Below are 18008 nucleotides of genomic sequence, written 5' to 3' on the forward strand. Positions count from 1 at the left end.
GCAGTTGGGGATGGAATGTTGGGGGAAGCAGTCAGTTGGGAGTTGGAGAGGAAAACTGCTGAGAAAAAAGGAGAGTTGGAGCCTGGCTTTTGACCAGTGAGGGTCAGCCAGAAAATCCTCTGTGATTTGTGAAGCACTTTTAGTCCTAGGACTAAAGTGGGGAAAACCAGCACAAACCCCTACTTAGACTCTATAGATCTGGGAAGTATAGAGGGCCAAGGAAGGAGGAAGAAAGGGGTCTCCCCTTCAGTGCCAGGAACAGGATTATAGTTCACCTCTATAACACCTGCCCCGGATCTGGGAAGGGTCTGTCTTTGTGGAGCGCCCTTAAGTCTGAAGAGGAGGGAAAGTCGTGCTGTGTTTGTGTTGAAGTATCTAAAGTGTAACATCTGTGAAGCAGTGTGAACCTCCAAAAGCAGCCTGTAACCAAATGTTTTGTGCCTCACACCAGTGAAATTGTTATACCAAAACCTTTCTGTCATTCCGTTCAAACACCTGCCTACCTGCCTTTTAAGTTCAACTTCTGTTAATAAACCTTCAATTACATTTTTGAACCTTCCCAAGCCTCGTGTGCCAGTTTCTGATAAAGGGAAGCGCAAACCCCTGATCTGTCTCCTTTTAAGACTCGGCTGGGTAACCAAATTGTAATATTCATAAGGGTGGGACAAAGAAGAACGTTGAAGCTCAATATCAACCACGTTACCAAAGGCTGCCAAGCCCAGTATACAGCTTCATAAACTTACAGAGGAGGAAGTGTTACCTCGGGGTAGGGGGAAGCTCAGCCCAAGCTTAAGTTTGCCGTGGTTTTGTGGCAAGGTGCCTTGCAAATTTGGTGGAGTTTTCTTTAAAAATGCCACCCAGCTCACTCTCCCTCCCCGACATTTCCCCCCACGCAAAATAATTGCCAGATAACTGGGATTCTCTAATCTGGATCAGAGACTCTGACCCAGATTTCAGAAATACTGAATTTTTTTAATCCCTAAAACCTGGATTCAGATTACCTAGACACTCCTAGTTTCTATTTTTTCAGGTATAGTGTTGAAAAAAGCACACACTTTGTGTTTGAATGGTTGCTAAGATGATGTGTCTTCATTATAGGAATACAGATCAGAAGGCAAATAGAAAGAAATGAAATATTTGAAGAGTCCCAAAAGTCCAAGAATTGGCTTCAGAATTATATATCCTTAGTAGTTTACTATAAGTCACTGTATACTTTTTTTTTTAAATACAATGTTTATTTTAACCATTGTTTGACTAGTTGATTTGCATAGGACTACAGGTCTTTGGTGGAGGGGGAAGTAGGACTCACACTGGGCCGTGTGAGAAAGCACATGAAACACTGACAATTGCCCTGTACAGTACTGTACTATAGTGTGCTGCTTGAAAACCTGAAAAGTAAGCTGATGAACAGGCTCAAACTGTTTACAAACAGCCAAACTAACTGATGAAAGAACTACTCCCTGTTTGTGACCAGAAAACAAACTATGAAACAAACTGCTGGGCATTTGAGTATTCCTAATTGGAAATGCACTTACAGTGCAATCCTATCCAAAGTTACTCCAGTCCAAGCCCACTGAAATCAACTGGCTTTGACTGGATTAACTCTACATAGGATTGCACGGTTACTCTTCATGTTATGGCAGAAGGGCAAGAAGAAAACATGCAAGTCACCTGTCTGAATTCAGCTGCTATTTCTTTTTTTTCTTTTTCTTTTTTTTAAATAAGTCACTGTATACTTAATGCTGCTGCTGATCTGTCTTGTTTATACTGGAAACATATGGAAATAGGTGAAACTAGAGTAAGAATCTAGGATGACAGGGTTCAAATTTATGTTTCTCTCAAGATGGTAACATTTCCCAGATCTTTCCACTGTCTTATTGCATCGGTCTGCCCCTAAGCAGAAAAGATCTTCAGTTTTCCAATCAACTACCCCTAGTTCATTTACTCTGAAGGCCACAATCCGAATTAGAATTAAGCTTGCCTAGACATTGAAATTAATAGGCTGAGTGTACTGAACTCTGTTGGATTCCAAAGGAGTACCCACTTAATTTATTTCAGAAAAAGTAAAACTTCTGAAGTGCTTTGAACATGAACAAATTTATTGTGGCATAAGCATTTGTGGGCTGGGCCGGAGACAATTTTGTCAGAAACATGAAGTGTTGCTTACAGAGTCATAAGTTCAGAAATAAAAAGAAATATAAATACACACAGAGAGAGAAACACTCATGCTGAAACCAAAATTTGAGAGAGTGGCCAGTGTGAATAAAAGATGTAGTCAGTGAGTAACATTATTCTAAACCCATTGAATTCAATGGATGTTACTCTGGTTAGGGTGGCACAGTAAGATCCACAGTTCTTCAATGCTGTTTGGGATTGTGAAAGTCAGGGGATATACTGTAGAAGGAATAATGCTTGTGACCAGGAATGCATGTTACACCATTATTTCTGAATTATTTTATGTGACATACAATCAATGTGTGAAATATTTTAGAAGATGGTTCTGTGTACAATTTATTCATTCTTATTGTTATTTCACGAATATTATTTATATATTTGCTTCATGTATACCCTGCCTTTCTCCCTAGTGGGGTCCCAAAGCAGCTTACATCATTCTCCTCTCCTAAATTGCTCTGAATGCCTTGGAAGAACCTGTTGCAATCTACACAACTTCAGAGCCAGCGTAGTCTAGTGGTTAGCATACAAGCCTGGGATCTGGTAGACTCAAGTTTGAATCCTACCCTTGCCATTTGAACTTGCTAAGAGACCTTGCCCCAGTAACACGCAGCCTAAGTTGTCTCACATTGATATTTTTAAGGATAATGTGGAAGAGGGGGGAACAACTGTGGTGGCAACAAGGATGGGATGAGGGAGGAGAAGAGAAAGATGAGGGAGACTTCTGAGGTAATTGCCCTCTGGACTTACGGCTGTCCAAATCCCACACTCTAGCTTCTCCTTTTATTTGTTTAAACTCCCTCAGGTGCTCAGAATCAGTAAAAAGGGAAGACTGATTGGTAGCATGTAAGCTTTGTGTTCCGTAAAATGTATAACTGGTTGGTAGCATGTAAGCTATGTGTTCCCTAAAGCATTGTTATTTGTGACATTAATGCTACTTAATTGTGAGGTAAGTATAACCCCTTTCTTAACTTGACAAACAAGATGCAGATGAAACGGAACAACAAATATTTATTTACAGAAAATAAGGTATATAACACAGTAAGGTTTTAGTGTGGAATAATCAGTATGGTATGTACAATTTATCTCAATGCCACTCCCCAGAGATTATAACCTTTTCCCTCTAGGGAAACTGATCTGAGCCTTAGTTAATATACACATATTCTGAAGGGAGACTTGCTTCCTTTTTCTTCAGACAGGTTTTCTTAAGTATTCAAAGTTCCACCATAACATTTCCTTCCATAACTTGATCCCAAATCCTAATTAAAAGCCAAAATAAAAATCCTGTCTAAGATGATGCTCTTGTCTACAGCTGCAATTCTGTGTCTGAGAGAGAATATATTTTTTCTTAAACTGAGGCTGGCTCACTTCCTCTGAGCCAGTGGAGTTCCAGGGGCTCTAATTGATTGGCAATCACTTGGATTTGCATAAGGCTTAAATCACAAGGAATGGTTCAGAGCCCTGGAGGATAAGCAGGATTTTGATTGGGGGTGGTGGTGGTGGTGGTGGTGGTGATTGCTGCAACAATGTTGTAAGCTGCTTTTGGTTCCCACTGGAGGGGGGGAGGAACCAGGGTATAAATATTTTAAAAAACAAACATTTTATCTTACAACTTCTAACCTAACTATTTTATTAGAATAGGTATTGAATTACAAAATCCTGTAAAGTATTGTTTGCATGTGTACATATGTGCACATGCACACACGCACACATATAATCTCAATGTATGTAGATATGAAGGATATTCAGAAGCAGATTGGCATGTGCAATTGTTCAGAAATATTTCAAAGGAAGTAGCATTGAACCGATCTTTGCAGTTGTGAGTCACAAATGGCTTGTTTTGGCATTGAAGAATGCTGCTGACAATACAGAATGAACATTGTTGTAGTATAATTTGTTTTGGAATGTCCAATGCTGCTTATATAGCAAATTAGAAACTTTGTATATTCAGTTAAGGTTGCTTAAAATTTAGAATAATTCTTGAAATGGTTATCCAGAACTGTATTATTTGCATGTTTTGGCAACAGCAATTCCTAGTGTTCATATGATTGTATGGAATATATTCATCATGTTTGTATTCAGTTCTTGCTTAGGGTGTTATACGTAGGCTTATCACATTTTATCTTCACTGCGATCCTGGGAGATCTGTTTAAGGGAGGAGGTCACTTGCCAAAGGCCACCCAGTAGCTGAGTTAGGATTTAAATGTGGGTCATTTTTCTTGAATCCCAACATTGTCTCGTTCATCAACTATATACAGCCTTTCCTGTATCTGTCTTCATCTTTTTGAGGTTTCCACTCTTATGTCTGGTTTCTACAGTGATGTAAATTTTCTATGCACTAAACAAGTCCTGACCATTTCCTAGTATTCTACATGTTCACAAAAATAAATGCTGATGTGTGAACTACCAAATATAGTTACAGTTAGCAACATCTTTACTTCTGGAGAAAATATCTCTGTGATCCCAGAAATTTCTTCTGTCAAAAACTGTGGTTGTCCCACTCAAATATGTTTGCCCTTATGCATTACTCATCGCAGTAACAGGCTTTCTGTCCTTCCTCAATCTGTGCCCTAGTCTCCAAGTCAATAAAGAAAATATGCTTCCTTGTTTTTTTCTCAGGAGATGAAAATTAAGGTTGAATAAAAGTAACAGTAAACCTTTACTTTCTCTTTTATAGCACTGTTATTTAATTAGCTTTCAGTTTTGATCTGAAGAGACTAAAGCTAATCTTTTTGTCCTAGACCTTGTAATCTTTCAAAACCTTATCAACCAATTATACTCCAGAGGGGTTAAAACAGTACTAGCTGCCTCATTATCTCCACTTGAAAATCTTTGGCTTGCTGTGCAAATCTATATTAAAGCTCCTTTTAATAGGTCCAATTGAAAGAAACATAACTCTAGCTTCAAGCATTAATTAACATTAATACAGTTCACTCTTAACTTTTACCTAGCCTGTTTATTAATTTTTTTATACCTTGATTAAATTAAATTACAGAAGAAATGACTGTAGAATTAACTTTTTAAAAATCTCTATGAGATGGAACCTCAATAAATTGTTTAAGGTAAGTGGGAATTCATTGGAGGGAAAAACAGTCCATTAAAGGGCTGTCATCTCTGTTTTGAACAATTGTAAAAAAACTTAAACAGGCCTCACCAGCCGAATGGCTCCAAGCTAGAGTGACCTCTTCCCAAAGACTTTGTGGAGTTCCCAACAACTTTATTTGTAGTCCTTTCCCACATTTGGGGAGGTGGGGGGAAACGTGTAACAAAAGCCAAAGTCTGTCAGTAGTGGGAACAGGACAGTTCCTATTTCACTACATCTGCATTGTTCCTCCTCTTCTGGGATTCTGAGGTGCATAATGGATTTAGTCTCAGTTTCCCAGCCTGTTACAGCTACCCAACCAGTCATGCTGCCTGGTACAGCTGTGTCCGAGTTCCTTATTTGTGGGAATTGCTAGGAGAGTGAAAGTTATATGTACTAGGGTTAGTAAATTTGGCGAGGAAGTGGATAGTAGTAATATAAAAGACTGGAAGAAAAGGGGGTACTCTGAGATCTGAGGGGGACAGTGAAGAAACAGAATATCCTGTCTCAGTGAAGTCCAAGGTCTCCTGGTGCCCATTTGCTTCTTCCCCCAAACAAATAAGTAGCCATGGCTCTCCTCCACTTCATTTGAGCAGGAAGTGCTTCAGAAGACCTCAGCAGGGTACTGAGTGATGGGGCTCAGTGATCTGTGTTGATAGAGAGCAAAGAAAATAGTTAAATGCGGGGGAGGGGTTAGAGAGAATTGTGTCAGTGCAGAGAGTAAGCATAAGCAGAGGTGCAAAAATGAAAAATAGCTCAGAGAATAGTTTTTAAAAACTTTACATTTAAAACAAACCCAAAAATGTTTTCATGTGGTTAGCATAGGTATGTGGTCTTTTTCAATTAGTATATAAAATTGGCCCTGAGATTGATTTGAACTGGTTTAACATCACGACATTGAACTTTGTACCTAGTGTATGTTGCAATTTAGGCTGCAGGATTTTATTTATTTGTCCAGGAAAGTTTTGATTACAGCTAACATGAGCCAGTAATGTGCTGCTGTGAAACAAAAGATCAGAGCAATTTCTGGTTGCCCTAACAGAAGCATCACAGTGTAGTACTCAGGAAGTAATAGTACGATTCTGCTCAGATTTGATAAGGCCTTGTTAGCAGTACTGTATTGAATTTAGCCACTGTGCTTTGAGGAGGATATTAGCTAACTGGAAGGGATTCAGAGTAGATAAAAAGCCCAGAAAAAAGTAATATACGAGCAAGCCTGATAGAACCACCACAGGATGGTGGGGGGGGGGATGTTTTTCTAGTATGCAGTAAAAGAAAAATGCTTGTTCCCTGTATCCACCAAAGACATGAGTTTAAATTATAGGAACCTACTGATTTTTAAGCGCATCTCAGTAAAAGAAATCAAGAGATTTTGTAGTTTGCAATACCTTGATGTAGGTCTTCTTTCCCTGAAAGCCGCTAAGTCAGTGATGGCCAACTGTTAACAACACAAATCAGTATATAGCTCCTGGTAAGATCCTGAGTATCCTTTGTTCCTTTTGTTCATACCCACAAATTAATGATTCTGCCATAATCTATTGCAGTTATTTCATATAACAATACTATACTCCTTCACTCTGTATGGATTCAGAGTGTACTTTTTAAAATCATCATTTAAGTTAAATTGCTTACAGCGCACTCTTGAAGGCTACTGCGACTGTGGCAGCCAGCCACCTATGGAAAAGCAGTCCCTCTGGTCCATTTCCTATCCACTATTAGTGGATGAGGATTTCTGCTGTAGGTTTACATACTCCTCCCCTTCTTCTGCTCTTTTCCTCTTGGTCCTGTGTGCTCCTCCATCCTATTTCTCTGTTTACCATTATGTATGGTGCATTGCTATACCTGCACTGATGTAAACATGGTTAGCACCGACCATAGTTAGCTTTTAAATTCAAAATTGAAACAAGCCTCCAACCCTGGTTTAAAAAGCTAGCTATTGTAGCATCAGCTATACTAGATCAGATGTAATATTAATCAGAAAAGATGGGAAACTCAGGGGACAGAGGAACATATGTTTAATGCTCCAAGTCTCCTACCCATATGTAGGGGCAATAACACAGCATTGTGTCTTAATCAGGCTGGTATCACCGACTTCCTAAAATAATCTTTGCAAACTTCATTTGCTAGGAAAAAATAATTTACTCTTTTTTCACAATGTTGATATTTGAAATATATATTTGAACAGGTGACAGGTTGAATAGAAATATGAGGAATGAAAAGTAAGTTTTTATAGCCCTGAAGACAACTTCAGGGTGAATTTCCTACCCTGGTCGAACTTTTTCTTGATAGAATGTAAAGAGATTACAACTTTCCTGACTTATGATGTTGTCACCTACTCATTAATAAGCCACTGATCCATGGAAGCATCTTTGTGCATATGACACATGAGCCTCTGTGTTCCTTCTCCCTCCTCCCCAAGTGTCCGTGAAGGGTGAGGAAAGAGAGGCTCGCTCATGTCGCTCCTTCTGACTCCCCGTGCCTGGAAGTCAGAGGAATGTCTTAACCTAATACTCCGTGGCAAAACTACAAGTTACCTTTTCCCATGTTCCAGGTTGGTATACTCACAAGTAAAGACAATTGAGATAAGAAAATAATCTCTTTATTAAAGAATTTAATTCCATTTAATTAAATTATTAAAAATACACCCAGTGCAGATTTCTATAATTCTGAAGCATAAAAATAAGAATTGTCTACCTTAGCAAGGTATTATGGCTTGCTGGAGCCTGTGCTGTTCCTTAGCTCCTTGCTTACACAATCTGACTGTCAGCTGGCAGAGTATGCATGAGGCACCACCAAACATTAATCCTTCACACTCCACTTGATTAACATTTGTCCCTATACTCCTCTGTGCTCTTCCAAAGAAGAAGGTAGCTGGACCAGAAAGAAGTGTCAGGTCGTCCAAGAGCTCTTTGCTAGATCTAAGGACACTTATAGGCCCTGGACCCGCTTCAGCCAATCAGGGGGTCAGATGCTGGTAATCTGAGTCCTGAGCTGTTCTTATTAACTCTTACTGCACCAGAACTTTATGGCATCATTGTTTAAATATTTATAACACATCTTTCCTGGAGCTCAGGGTAGTTTACAAATCACAATTTTGGAGAGATACAGCCCCTACTGAAAATCTGATAATCCTTTCTGATACCTGGAGAATATTTCCCTTACCAGAGGTCCTTGGGCATAAAAATATCCCAAGATACAAACAATATTAAAAATGATGTATTGTCGAAGGCTTTCACGGCTGGAGAACGATGGTTGTTGTGAGTTTTCCGGGCTGTATTGTCGTGGTCTTGGCATTATAGTTCCTGACGTTTCGCCAGCAGCTGTGGCTGGCATCTTCGGAGGTGTAGCACCAAAAGACAGAGATCTCTCAGTGACACTGAGAGATCTCTGTCTTTTGGTGCTACACCTCTGAAGATGCCAGCCACAGCTGCTGGCGAAACGTCAGGAACTATAATGCCATGACCACGGCAATACAGCCTGGAAAACCCACAACAACCATCAATATTAAAAACTTTAATTTTAGATGTTTTCCTTTAAAATTTATGAGAGTTTGCTTTCTAATATCTCAGGTTCAATGCAATTTTTGTGTTTCAAGTGGACAAACGTTTTAAGGTTTTATAAAGGAAAAGTAGTGAATTATATGCAAAAGAGAAGGAGTGAACCTACTAAAAAGAAACAGGTTTAGAAACACAGTTACTTTTGCCACCACAAACATTTTTTGGTTTTGTGAGAACTTTTCTACCCCAAGATAACACTGGAATTTGGCTTGTGCTTTGGTATATCCCATACTATATGGTATTTTTAACAGATTTTTCCAACACTGGTTTCTAGAAATTTAAGTAAGATGTTGCTAACTTTAAACTTTAAATCTACAGCAAATAATGACACCACCCTTGTCAATATTGTAAGCTATTTTAGATGTTAACCAGAATGTTACCAGAAGTGGTCTCCTTGCAATAAATAATTTGTGGGGGGAATTAGCAAGCAAGGAGAATGACTATATGAGAGGCAGTAACTGGGATCTGTCACCCATGTATACCAAGTCCCTTCCGACAATAGAACAAGCGAGTCTGGTGCTTAATATCAAACAATAACTTTTTATTGAACACAAGAATTCATGCACATACACAAAACTTACTGGGGAAAATAATTACACACACACACACACACACACACACACACAGAGTCCTAGGAAATGTAGCCAGAAATTGGGAATAGCGAGAGGGAATAAATATATCTACCTATCCTGGAGAAGGGGTCCAGTCCACGGTGAGGAGAGAGAGAGAGAAGCTTCAAACGTCCAGCATCCTTGGCAAGGCAAGAGGCTTAGAGCAAACCTCAAGGGAACTGCGTTTGTGGATCCGGAAACATGTTCGATTTGAATGGGGCCAGGGCTCTACCTTTATAGGTAAAATGTGCCCTGAGGTGGAGAGTCCTCCTAGCAGTTAGGACAAAGACTCCAATGGTCAGTTCCTGGGTTAGACAAAAGGCTTGAGTACTTTGATAGCTGCCGGGGTGTGTGAATGCAGATGCAAAACTAGTTCTAGCGCTGCACAAAAAGGACAGTTTTTCTGATGAAGTACACTGGAGCTAGGTTAAGTGTTTTTAGGGAGGGGATACATTGTGCCAGGAATGTCATTTGATTAGCTTTTCAATCATGGACAGGAGATCTCATAATGGAAGGAGGGAAAGGAATGTGGGGGTGATTCTGCGAGTCCTTTGTTGCTCTGGGCACCGGTGGGGCCGGAGAGATAGTAAATCCAATCAAGTTGCAATCACTCCGCATTCCAAGGCAGCATTCCTTGCATGCCTGGTTCTCCCGGGTGGGATGTAGCAACAGCAGAGGCTCTCTGGTGGCTATACAGTAGCCATTTTAAACTCAAGATGTCCAATGTCACCAATGCAGTCTAGTTTCTGTTTTAATATTTTTAATCACTTTTGATATTACACGCAGCTATATGAGAACTACTGTACAACTAGCGAAGGCTGGGCTGACTGCCTACAGAACACCATGCATTTACTCCTATGTGGTGGTTACTTTATCCTGCTGGTTTAATTGGACTGATTTCCATTTATTGTTCTAACAACAACAAAAACCTTAACTAAAAATAATAATTTTGTCTCAGCTGTCTCATTTCTTGAATAAAACTGAAATCTTATTTGACCAGGTTTAAAATGTCATGTGTCCTTGTGTCCAATGTCACCAATGCAGTCTAGTTTCTGTTTTTAATATGTTGCTATGACATTCCCGCCTCTTTCCCTCTTCTTAAACAGCAGAAATGGCACCAGAGGCATTTTTAAAATTCAAAAATGGCCATTTTATTTATTTCAGAGGGGAAAGGTCAGGTGAAATCAGGAATTGAAAATGTCTGAGGTAATTCAACATAGAAATCTCTGTGGTAAAATCAGTACATGCAAAGAATTTAGTTCTTATGCTCTTCACAGATAAGAATTTAAATATGTTTAGAGGCTTTTGTTCCCATATTTTACCCAAACACTTTGGTATATGCTACCCTCAACCCCTTCTCTTCAAACACCAGTGCTTTCCTTCAGTTTTTAACTGAATCATAAGGACTCCAAAAGGCAGTTGCTAACCAGGGATCTCTTCACTCTCCAGAGCTACCTCTCTGTGTGACTGGGTAGGGAAAGTCTCTTCTCCTTAGAAGATCTATTCCCTTTCTTTGGCTCAAAGGGAGCCAGTTTGGTGTAGTGGTTAAGAGCGTGGGACTCTAATCTGGAGAGCCGGGTTTGATTCCCCAGTCCTCCACTTGTAGCCAGCTGGGTGACCTTGGGCTAGTCACAGCTTCTAGGAGCTCTCTCAGCCCCACCCACCTCACAGGGTGTTTATTGTGGGGATAATAATGGCATACTTTGTAAACCACTCCGAGTGGGCATTAAGTTGTCCTGAAGGGCAGTATATAAATCAAATGTTGTTGTTGTTGTTGTTATCAAATAGGAGTCTGCCCCTACTGCCCAAACTTCCTTGCCAACTTTTCCCCAGTTCTCCTGTCAGTGCTAAACTGCTTTCAGTTAGGATTCTGTCTCCCAGTTCTTCACAGTCCATTCCTCCTAGCTTAGGCTGAAAATAGACCCTTCTTTCCAACTCATGCTACCCAATCAAATTCCTTGTGTAGCTTGTGGCTCAAAGCTCTCTGTGTCTTTGAGGGATTAACCCTTAGCAGCCCTTCAGCTGTTTGTACAGCACTTCCAGGCTTTTAAAACACCGCAGTGTAGGGATATAACAGCAATTTGAATAATGATAAAATGTATCAGAAAATTATATTGGACTGGAATGAAAAGTTTAAAGAAATTAAAGGAAAGGGATAATTATGTAATTTGCAAATGTATTTGAGGAATGCAAAATAAAAACTTGAAATATCATGAACTGGTTGATTGGTTCCCCCCCCCCCCTCCTATTTTATTAATCATGCTTGATCTTTCTTAGAGAACATCTGGGCAACAAGAAGAAATAAACAATCTGGTACAGAGAAAAATTGCTGTAGATGAGGAAAATGCGATATTGAAGAGTGAACTCTGTATCTTGCAGCAGAAATTTACAGATAAAATCCAAGAACTTAAGGTATATTGACTTGTACGTAGTATGACGATGGCCACAGCTTTGAAGTAGCTCTTTGAGCTGCATCTGTCTTTGTGGCACAGAAAGTGACAAGCTCAGAGGAAATATAGCCTTAGGCCTTGGCCTGTACCTTCCAGTTTTCTTTCTCACACAAAACTTGAAGGAAGATGCTTTAAAGTGAGGAATCCACGCTTTATAACTTTCAGATAAATAGTTAATGATGGAAATGGAGCAAAGAAAGTAGGAGTGTGAAGATGTGGCTTCGTGTAATTAGATTCTGATGGGACTGGCATTATTAATTGATAAAGCCGAGGTCTGGGAGGATATGTCTGTGTGGGTCTCAAAAATAGCTGGGGACAGCATCAAAGGCAGCTTGATCAATTAATGGGCTCTTTGCAAATGTGTACTCATCAAAGCTGTCATCCAGCTAAAAAATATGACCCTTCCACCTGCATGAAAGAGGCCAATAAAAGTACACAGGTGACCTTGGCCATCAAATATAGAAGAAGCTGCTGTGAGGGAAAACTGCACAGTTTATATTTGCTGATTAGAGCTCACTTTTTTCCCTCCCCCCCCATTTTGTTTATCGGCCCTTGTGGTACTGTTCTACAGGACACTAAGGAGTGTGCACTGAGAAAGGAAGAGCAAAGCAGACTGGTTATAAAAAATCTGGAGGAGGAAAATGAGGGATTAAGTACACGCTATGCTGACCTGCTAAATGACCTGGAGAAACTGAGGAAGCAGGAGGCACAATGGAGAATAGAAAAATCTGGCACTGAAGCAAGAATAAAGGTATGAGAAGGAAGAGACTCCTGGATGTGATTTCAGAACCAGCTTCTCTCAGGCATTATGCTACATGTTATTTTCTTTAAATAACAAGTTATATATTCATAACTACCAATGGGGACTGACATTCATTTACATTCCTTCACTTAAGACCCAAAGCTTTTTAAAAATTGATGTTGCAAAGCAGGAAACTGACTTCAAATAGCCACCCTAAAATGTAATCATTAAATAATAAAAGATATTTCATTCAAATATAAACATGTAATTTAAAAAAAGTTGGAAATAACCCTGTCACTCTAGAATTCCTCCTACTCTGCCCCCTGGTCAGATTGGTAGCCACAGTTCCTATACCCAAACAGAAGAACCTGACTCGATCATACCCAGTGATCCATCTAATTAAGCATTCTGTTGTCAACTAGTACACATTTGGTTGGTAGAATATCCCACTGCAGTGGTATTTACTCTTCAGTAAGTGTGCAAAGGATTGTAATGTTGATTTTACTTATAATTATTTATTTACTTCATTTATACCGTGCTTTTCTTCTTAATGGGGACATCATCTCTTCCATTTTAGGAGGTAGGGTCAGGTGAGGCTCAGTGTGTGTGTCTCGCCCAAGGTTACCCAGCAAGCTGTCATGGCAAAGTGGGGATTCAAACCTGGGTCTCCCAAACCCTACTCAAGCATTTTAACCACTACTTATACTGGCTCTTACATACTTTTATTGCCAGGAATTTACTGAGCTGTCATTCTAAAATTTTTGTTTTAATATTAACTTTCAAAGTGGATTGCTCTATTATGGTATTATATTTTTTTAAAAATGTATCTGTAGTGTTTATGATAAATAAGATGGCTCTTCTCTATTTTAATAGGATATCTTATCCATACAGATTTTAGTGCACAGTACACATTTGTAATGAATACATCTTATAACTGTTGTTTTATTTGCTTGATATCTCTAGGTTCTACTATGTTTTAGGCAAAATCCCAAATATAGCTAAAATTGTTTTTGCATTGAAGAAATATTTAGGAATATAGAAGCTTGAATTCTCTCTTATATTTGTTTCTATAACTTTGTTTCTATAATGTTTTGTTTACTAAAACATTATGCAGAAGTGAATGATCTTTTGATATCTCTGCAGGCATACTTACGTTGCAAATTCAGGCTAGGGGTATTGCAGCTTAACTGTCATGACTTCCCCTGAAGAATCCTGGGGATTGAAGTTCACTGAGGATATTGAGACAGTTCTTTATTAGAAATCCATAGTTCATCGATGGTCTTCCTGTGCAGTCCCACATGGGACTACGCACACGCAGGCCTGACGATTTCAGAGATTTCTATAGCTTGATACCACTAGGGGGCGCCCTCACCTCTCTGTGCGTGTGCACAGCCGTCTTTCCCAACAAAAATGGCCTCTAAGAGGTGGGGCGCCCCAGACATACCTTCAGTTCCTCTTTTGCTGCGGATGAGAGAGGTTCTTAGCTCTTCTGCTCATTTGAAGTCCTTCAATGATGTTGGAAACAGCGCTTTTCAAACGGTGTGGGTCTTGCGACAGGAAGATGACTAAGTCTGATGGCTATTTGAGCTGCCTCTACTGTTTGGGCGAGACCCACAATACGCAGACATGTAAGCATTGTCGAGCCTTCACTTCGAAGGCCAGGACAGAGTGGACGGGTAGACTGCAAGCTTCCCTTTGGAAATGTGCTATGGAGGCTACGGACCCACGGGCTAAAGCACGAGCTTCTGCCTTGCCCAGTTCCATTACCCAGCCTGGCCCTGCTTCGACTGGCTCAAAAACGCCAACCCATTCGGAGCCTAGACCACTACCGGACTCGACCCTGACTTTGGTCTGAAGTGCCTCAGAACCGACTCCTACCGTCTTGTGTGCAACACCATCGGGCTCGAAGACTCTTCGGAGTCGAATGCCCTTGATGTCGACCACGGTTGTCTTGTCCCCTCGAGTCCATCAGGACAACGCTTCTTTAAGGGCCTCCGATCCAAAGACTTCCCGAAGTGGAACACCTTCGGCTTTGATTACCATCTCAAACCGACCTTCACCATACCAGCATGGGGACTCTACCTCAGTTCCAACGCCATCGGGTCCAATGTTGGTTCCAGGACCGACCCAGGCTGGTCTAGAGAAGGGGAAAGAGGAAGTATCAGTCATCTAAGCACGAGAAAGCTATCCTACAAAGTGTCCTTTCGGCTCCAAATCCTCCTGAACGGTTGAAGGATGCTGATTCTGAACCCCTCGGGAAAAAACACGGGGTTCGGGGGATCATCACCCCACAGTGCTCCCCACTCCAGAAGCAGCCATGAGGAGGATGCCATTCTTGTGGAGAAACCCCCCACCCTGTCGGGGCATCCTAGATCACTGTCTCGTGGTTCCTGGTCCTCTTGATCATCTCAGGAACATAGAGGGCATTCCAGTCACAGGATGAACCCTGGTTCTTGCAGAAGCTACTTGAGAGAGCATCACCTGCCTGATGAACGGATCCCTTATCGCCACTTCAGGGAAGGTTCTTGTTACTCGGAGCTCCATTCCAGAAGGGAGTCTAGATCTCCTTCCATAAGGGCTCATTCCTATGCAGGCTCCAGACAGACCCCCATGCCTGTCACAGCCTGATTTTGAGAGGGAAATAGAGCGTTGCAGATCCAGCGATTCCCCTTTGTCAGATTCTCTGGACAGAAAGATTGGCTCTACAGAAGATGCATCCCCTACGCATGACTTCAGAGCATACAACGAACTGCTCCAACACATGGCTAAGGCCCTGGAGATTGATGTGACCTCTGCAGAACCAAAGTTCACAGATAAGATCTTGCAGTGTATCTGTTCTGGGTCTACCCCTGCTATCTCCTTCCCTGTGATCGAAGGTTTTGTGAAGTTGCTGAAAGACCTGAATTCGAAGCCAGCTTCCACTCCTGCTACTAATAGGAAAGTTGAGAACCTTTACAGGATAAAGGATGACCTCTGTCCTTTTTTCTCTGTCCACCGCCTTTGTCCTTGGTGACTGAGGAGATGCAGGCGAGGCCCAAACAAGGGTCTCTTTCGGTCCCCTCCGATAAGAAGAGTAGGAGGCTGGATGTGATGGGATGCATGTTTTATACTTCTGTGGCTTTTGCTGTGAGGATCACTAACTATTCTGCGATGATGGCTGCTTATCAGCTCCTCCTTTGGAACAAGGTGGCCACCTTTATACCCAAGCTACCAGACGATCAAAAGATTTTTCTGAGAGTCATCCAGGAAGAAATTGTTTGCCTTTCCCGCCACCAAATCAATGCCAGTCGAAATATGGCAGACACTTCTGCTAGGTCCTTGCTATCTCAGCTGTTGTCCTGAGCTGTTATGCATGGTTAAGAACCACAGCTGTACCAACGGACACAAGGAATAGAGTAGAGGATCTCCCCTTTGAGGGCACCTCCTTGTTCTCCGACAAGACGGATGAGTATCTCTCAAAGAAGCGGAAAGATAGACTCACCGCTCGTTTATATGGTGTACTTCCACAGCACCAACAGCAGAGTGCATCACGATCGCAATATAGATCCTTCCAAAGAGGCCGGCAGCAGCGTTTTCAGCCTTATCAAGGGTACGCTTACCAGAGTCCACAATCCTCCTTTTCCAGAAGGAAACCGAACCAGAAGGCCAAACATGGCGTGCAGCAACAGCATGCCAAAGACCAGCCTCAACCACATAAGCAATTCTGACAATTACATGGCCCTGACCCGTGTTTTGGAGTCAGGTTGAGTGGTTTTTTTGCTGAATGGTGTTCTATCACCTCTGATGTTTGGGTTAAAAAAATAGTTAAAGTTGGTTATAAAGTTGAATTTTTGCAGTTACCTTATCTACGGCTTCCTGTGTTTTCTTCTGAGACATCTTAGATAAAGGGGCCATTGAGGAAGTCACTGACCAAGCTGATTTATTGGGCTTCTATTCTAAGTTATTTGTAGTAGAAAAGAAGGATGGGGGTCTTAGGCCCATTCTAGACCTCTGTAGTCTGAATAAATTCATTAGAATTCGTAGGTTCAAGATGGTTACCCTGCAGACAGTCCTGACCTTATTGCCCTCTGATGCATGGTTCGCGGTCATGGACCTGAAAGATGCCTATTTTCATATTTCTATCTTTCCGGAATATAAGAAGTTCCTTAGTTTTTCTTTCTTTTTTTTAAATAGCTTTTTATTAGTTTTCTCATATAGGAATAGGGGAGGACAAGGGAAAAGGTAGGGAGGGAATATCCAATATATATCATAGAGTCTGCTCGAGTTAGAAATCTGCTTATCTATGTTCTTTTATCATAACATTTCATCAAACATTTAACTGTGATTATTAATAATACATTACAGTAGTGTCTTCATATAGTTTCTACATTCAAGTCACTATATTTGTTTTTTATCCATTCATAAAATGGTGTCCATGGGGCTGCAAAATCTTCTTCTATTTGTCCTTTCATTAATGAAGTTAGTTTGTCCATTTCTGCATTTTCCATTATCTTCGCTATCAATTCTTCTTCTTGGGGTATTATTGCTCTTTTCCAGAAGGATGCCAATAGAGTTCTTGCTGCTGTTACTCCACGGATTATAAAATATTTCTGATCTTCCCCAATTTCTTCTGGTACACAATTTAACAAAAATATCTCAGGTTTAAAAGGGATTGTGCATTGTAAAATTTGTTGTAACAGGTTATGCACCATTATTCAGAATGTGTGGACCTCTTTACATGTCCACCACATATGATAAAATGTTCCTGTGTTTTACACATTTCCAACACTTGTTTGACATATTTTTATACATTTTAGCTAGCCTACCTGGTGTCAAGTACCATCTATAAAACATCTTATACAGATTTTCTTTAAAAGCAACTGATTTAGTTATTTTAATATTAACTTTCCACTGACAGCTTGGCTTATCAGTCAGGACAGGTGTTTTCCTCTGAAGTAACTCATGTCTTACAGAATGCACGGTGGTTATCCACTTGCCGGTCCTATGCTGTTAAATGGGAGTTTAGCCACTGGTGTCGAGCGAGGAGTTCAGATTCTTTCGTCTCCTCTCTGCCTGAAATTTTGGACTTCCTGTGGAATCTAAAGCAGCAAGGGTTATCTGACTCTTCAATAAAAGTGTATTTCGTGGCTATCTCCGCGTTTCATCCCCAAATAGTCTGCAAGACAGTGTTTTCTCATCCCACAGCCAAGCTATTCTTGAACGGTTTAAATAATTTGTTCCCTCCTGTTAGATCTATTGTTCCTCAATGGTCTCTGCCCTTAGTGTTGGCAAAACTTATGTCTAGGCCTTTCAAGACCTTGGTCATGTGCCCGTTACATTTCCTATCGATGAAAGTGGTCTTCTTATTGGCCATTATTTCGGCTAGGAGGATGGGGAAATTGGCTGCATTGTCCT

The 18008-nt window shown here is 40.7% G+C and overlaps 1 protein-coding gene across 1 annotated transcript in view; it reads left to right on the forward strand.

Moving 5' to 3' along the window:
- Positions 1–18008, forward strand: part of CNTLN (centlein) — a 282369-nt gene that overhangs the window by 67473 nt on the left and 196888 nt on the right. Inside the window, exons 4-5 of the mRNA XM_054986823.1 lie at positions 11700–11834; positions 12444–12623. Coding sequence (XP_054842798.1) covers positions 11700–11834; positions 12444–12623 — 315 coding nt within the window. The remainder of the gene's footprint in view (positions 1–11699; positions 11835–12443; positions 12624–18008) is intronic.

Source organism: Eublepharis macularius, chromosome 8 (assembly GCF_028583425.1).
Source record: "Eublepharis macularius isolate TG4126 chromosome 8, MPM_Emac_v1.0, whole genome shotgun sequence".
Classification (NCBI taxonomy): Eukaryota; Metazoa; Chordata; class Lepidosauria; order Squamata; family Eublepharidae; genus Eublepharis; species Eublepharis macularius.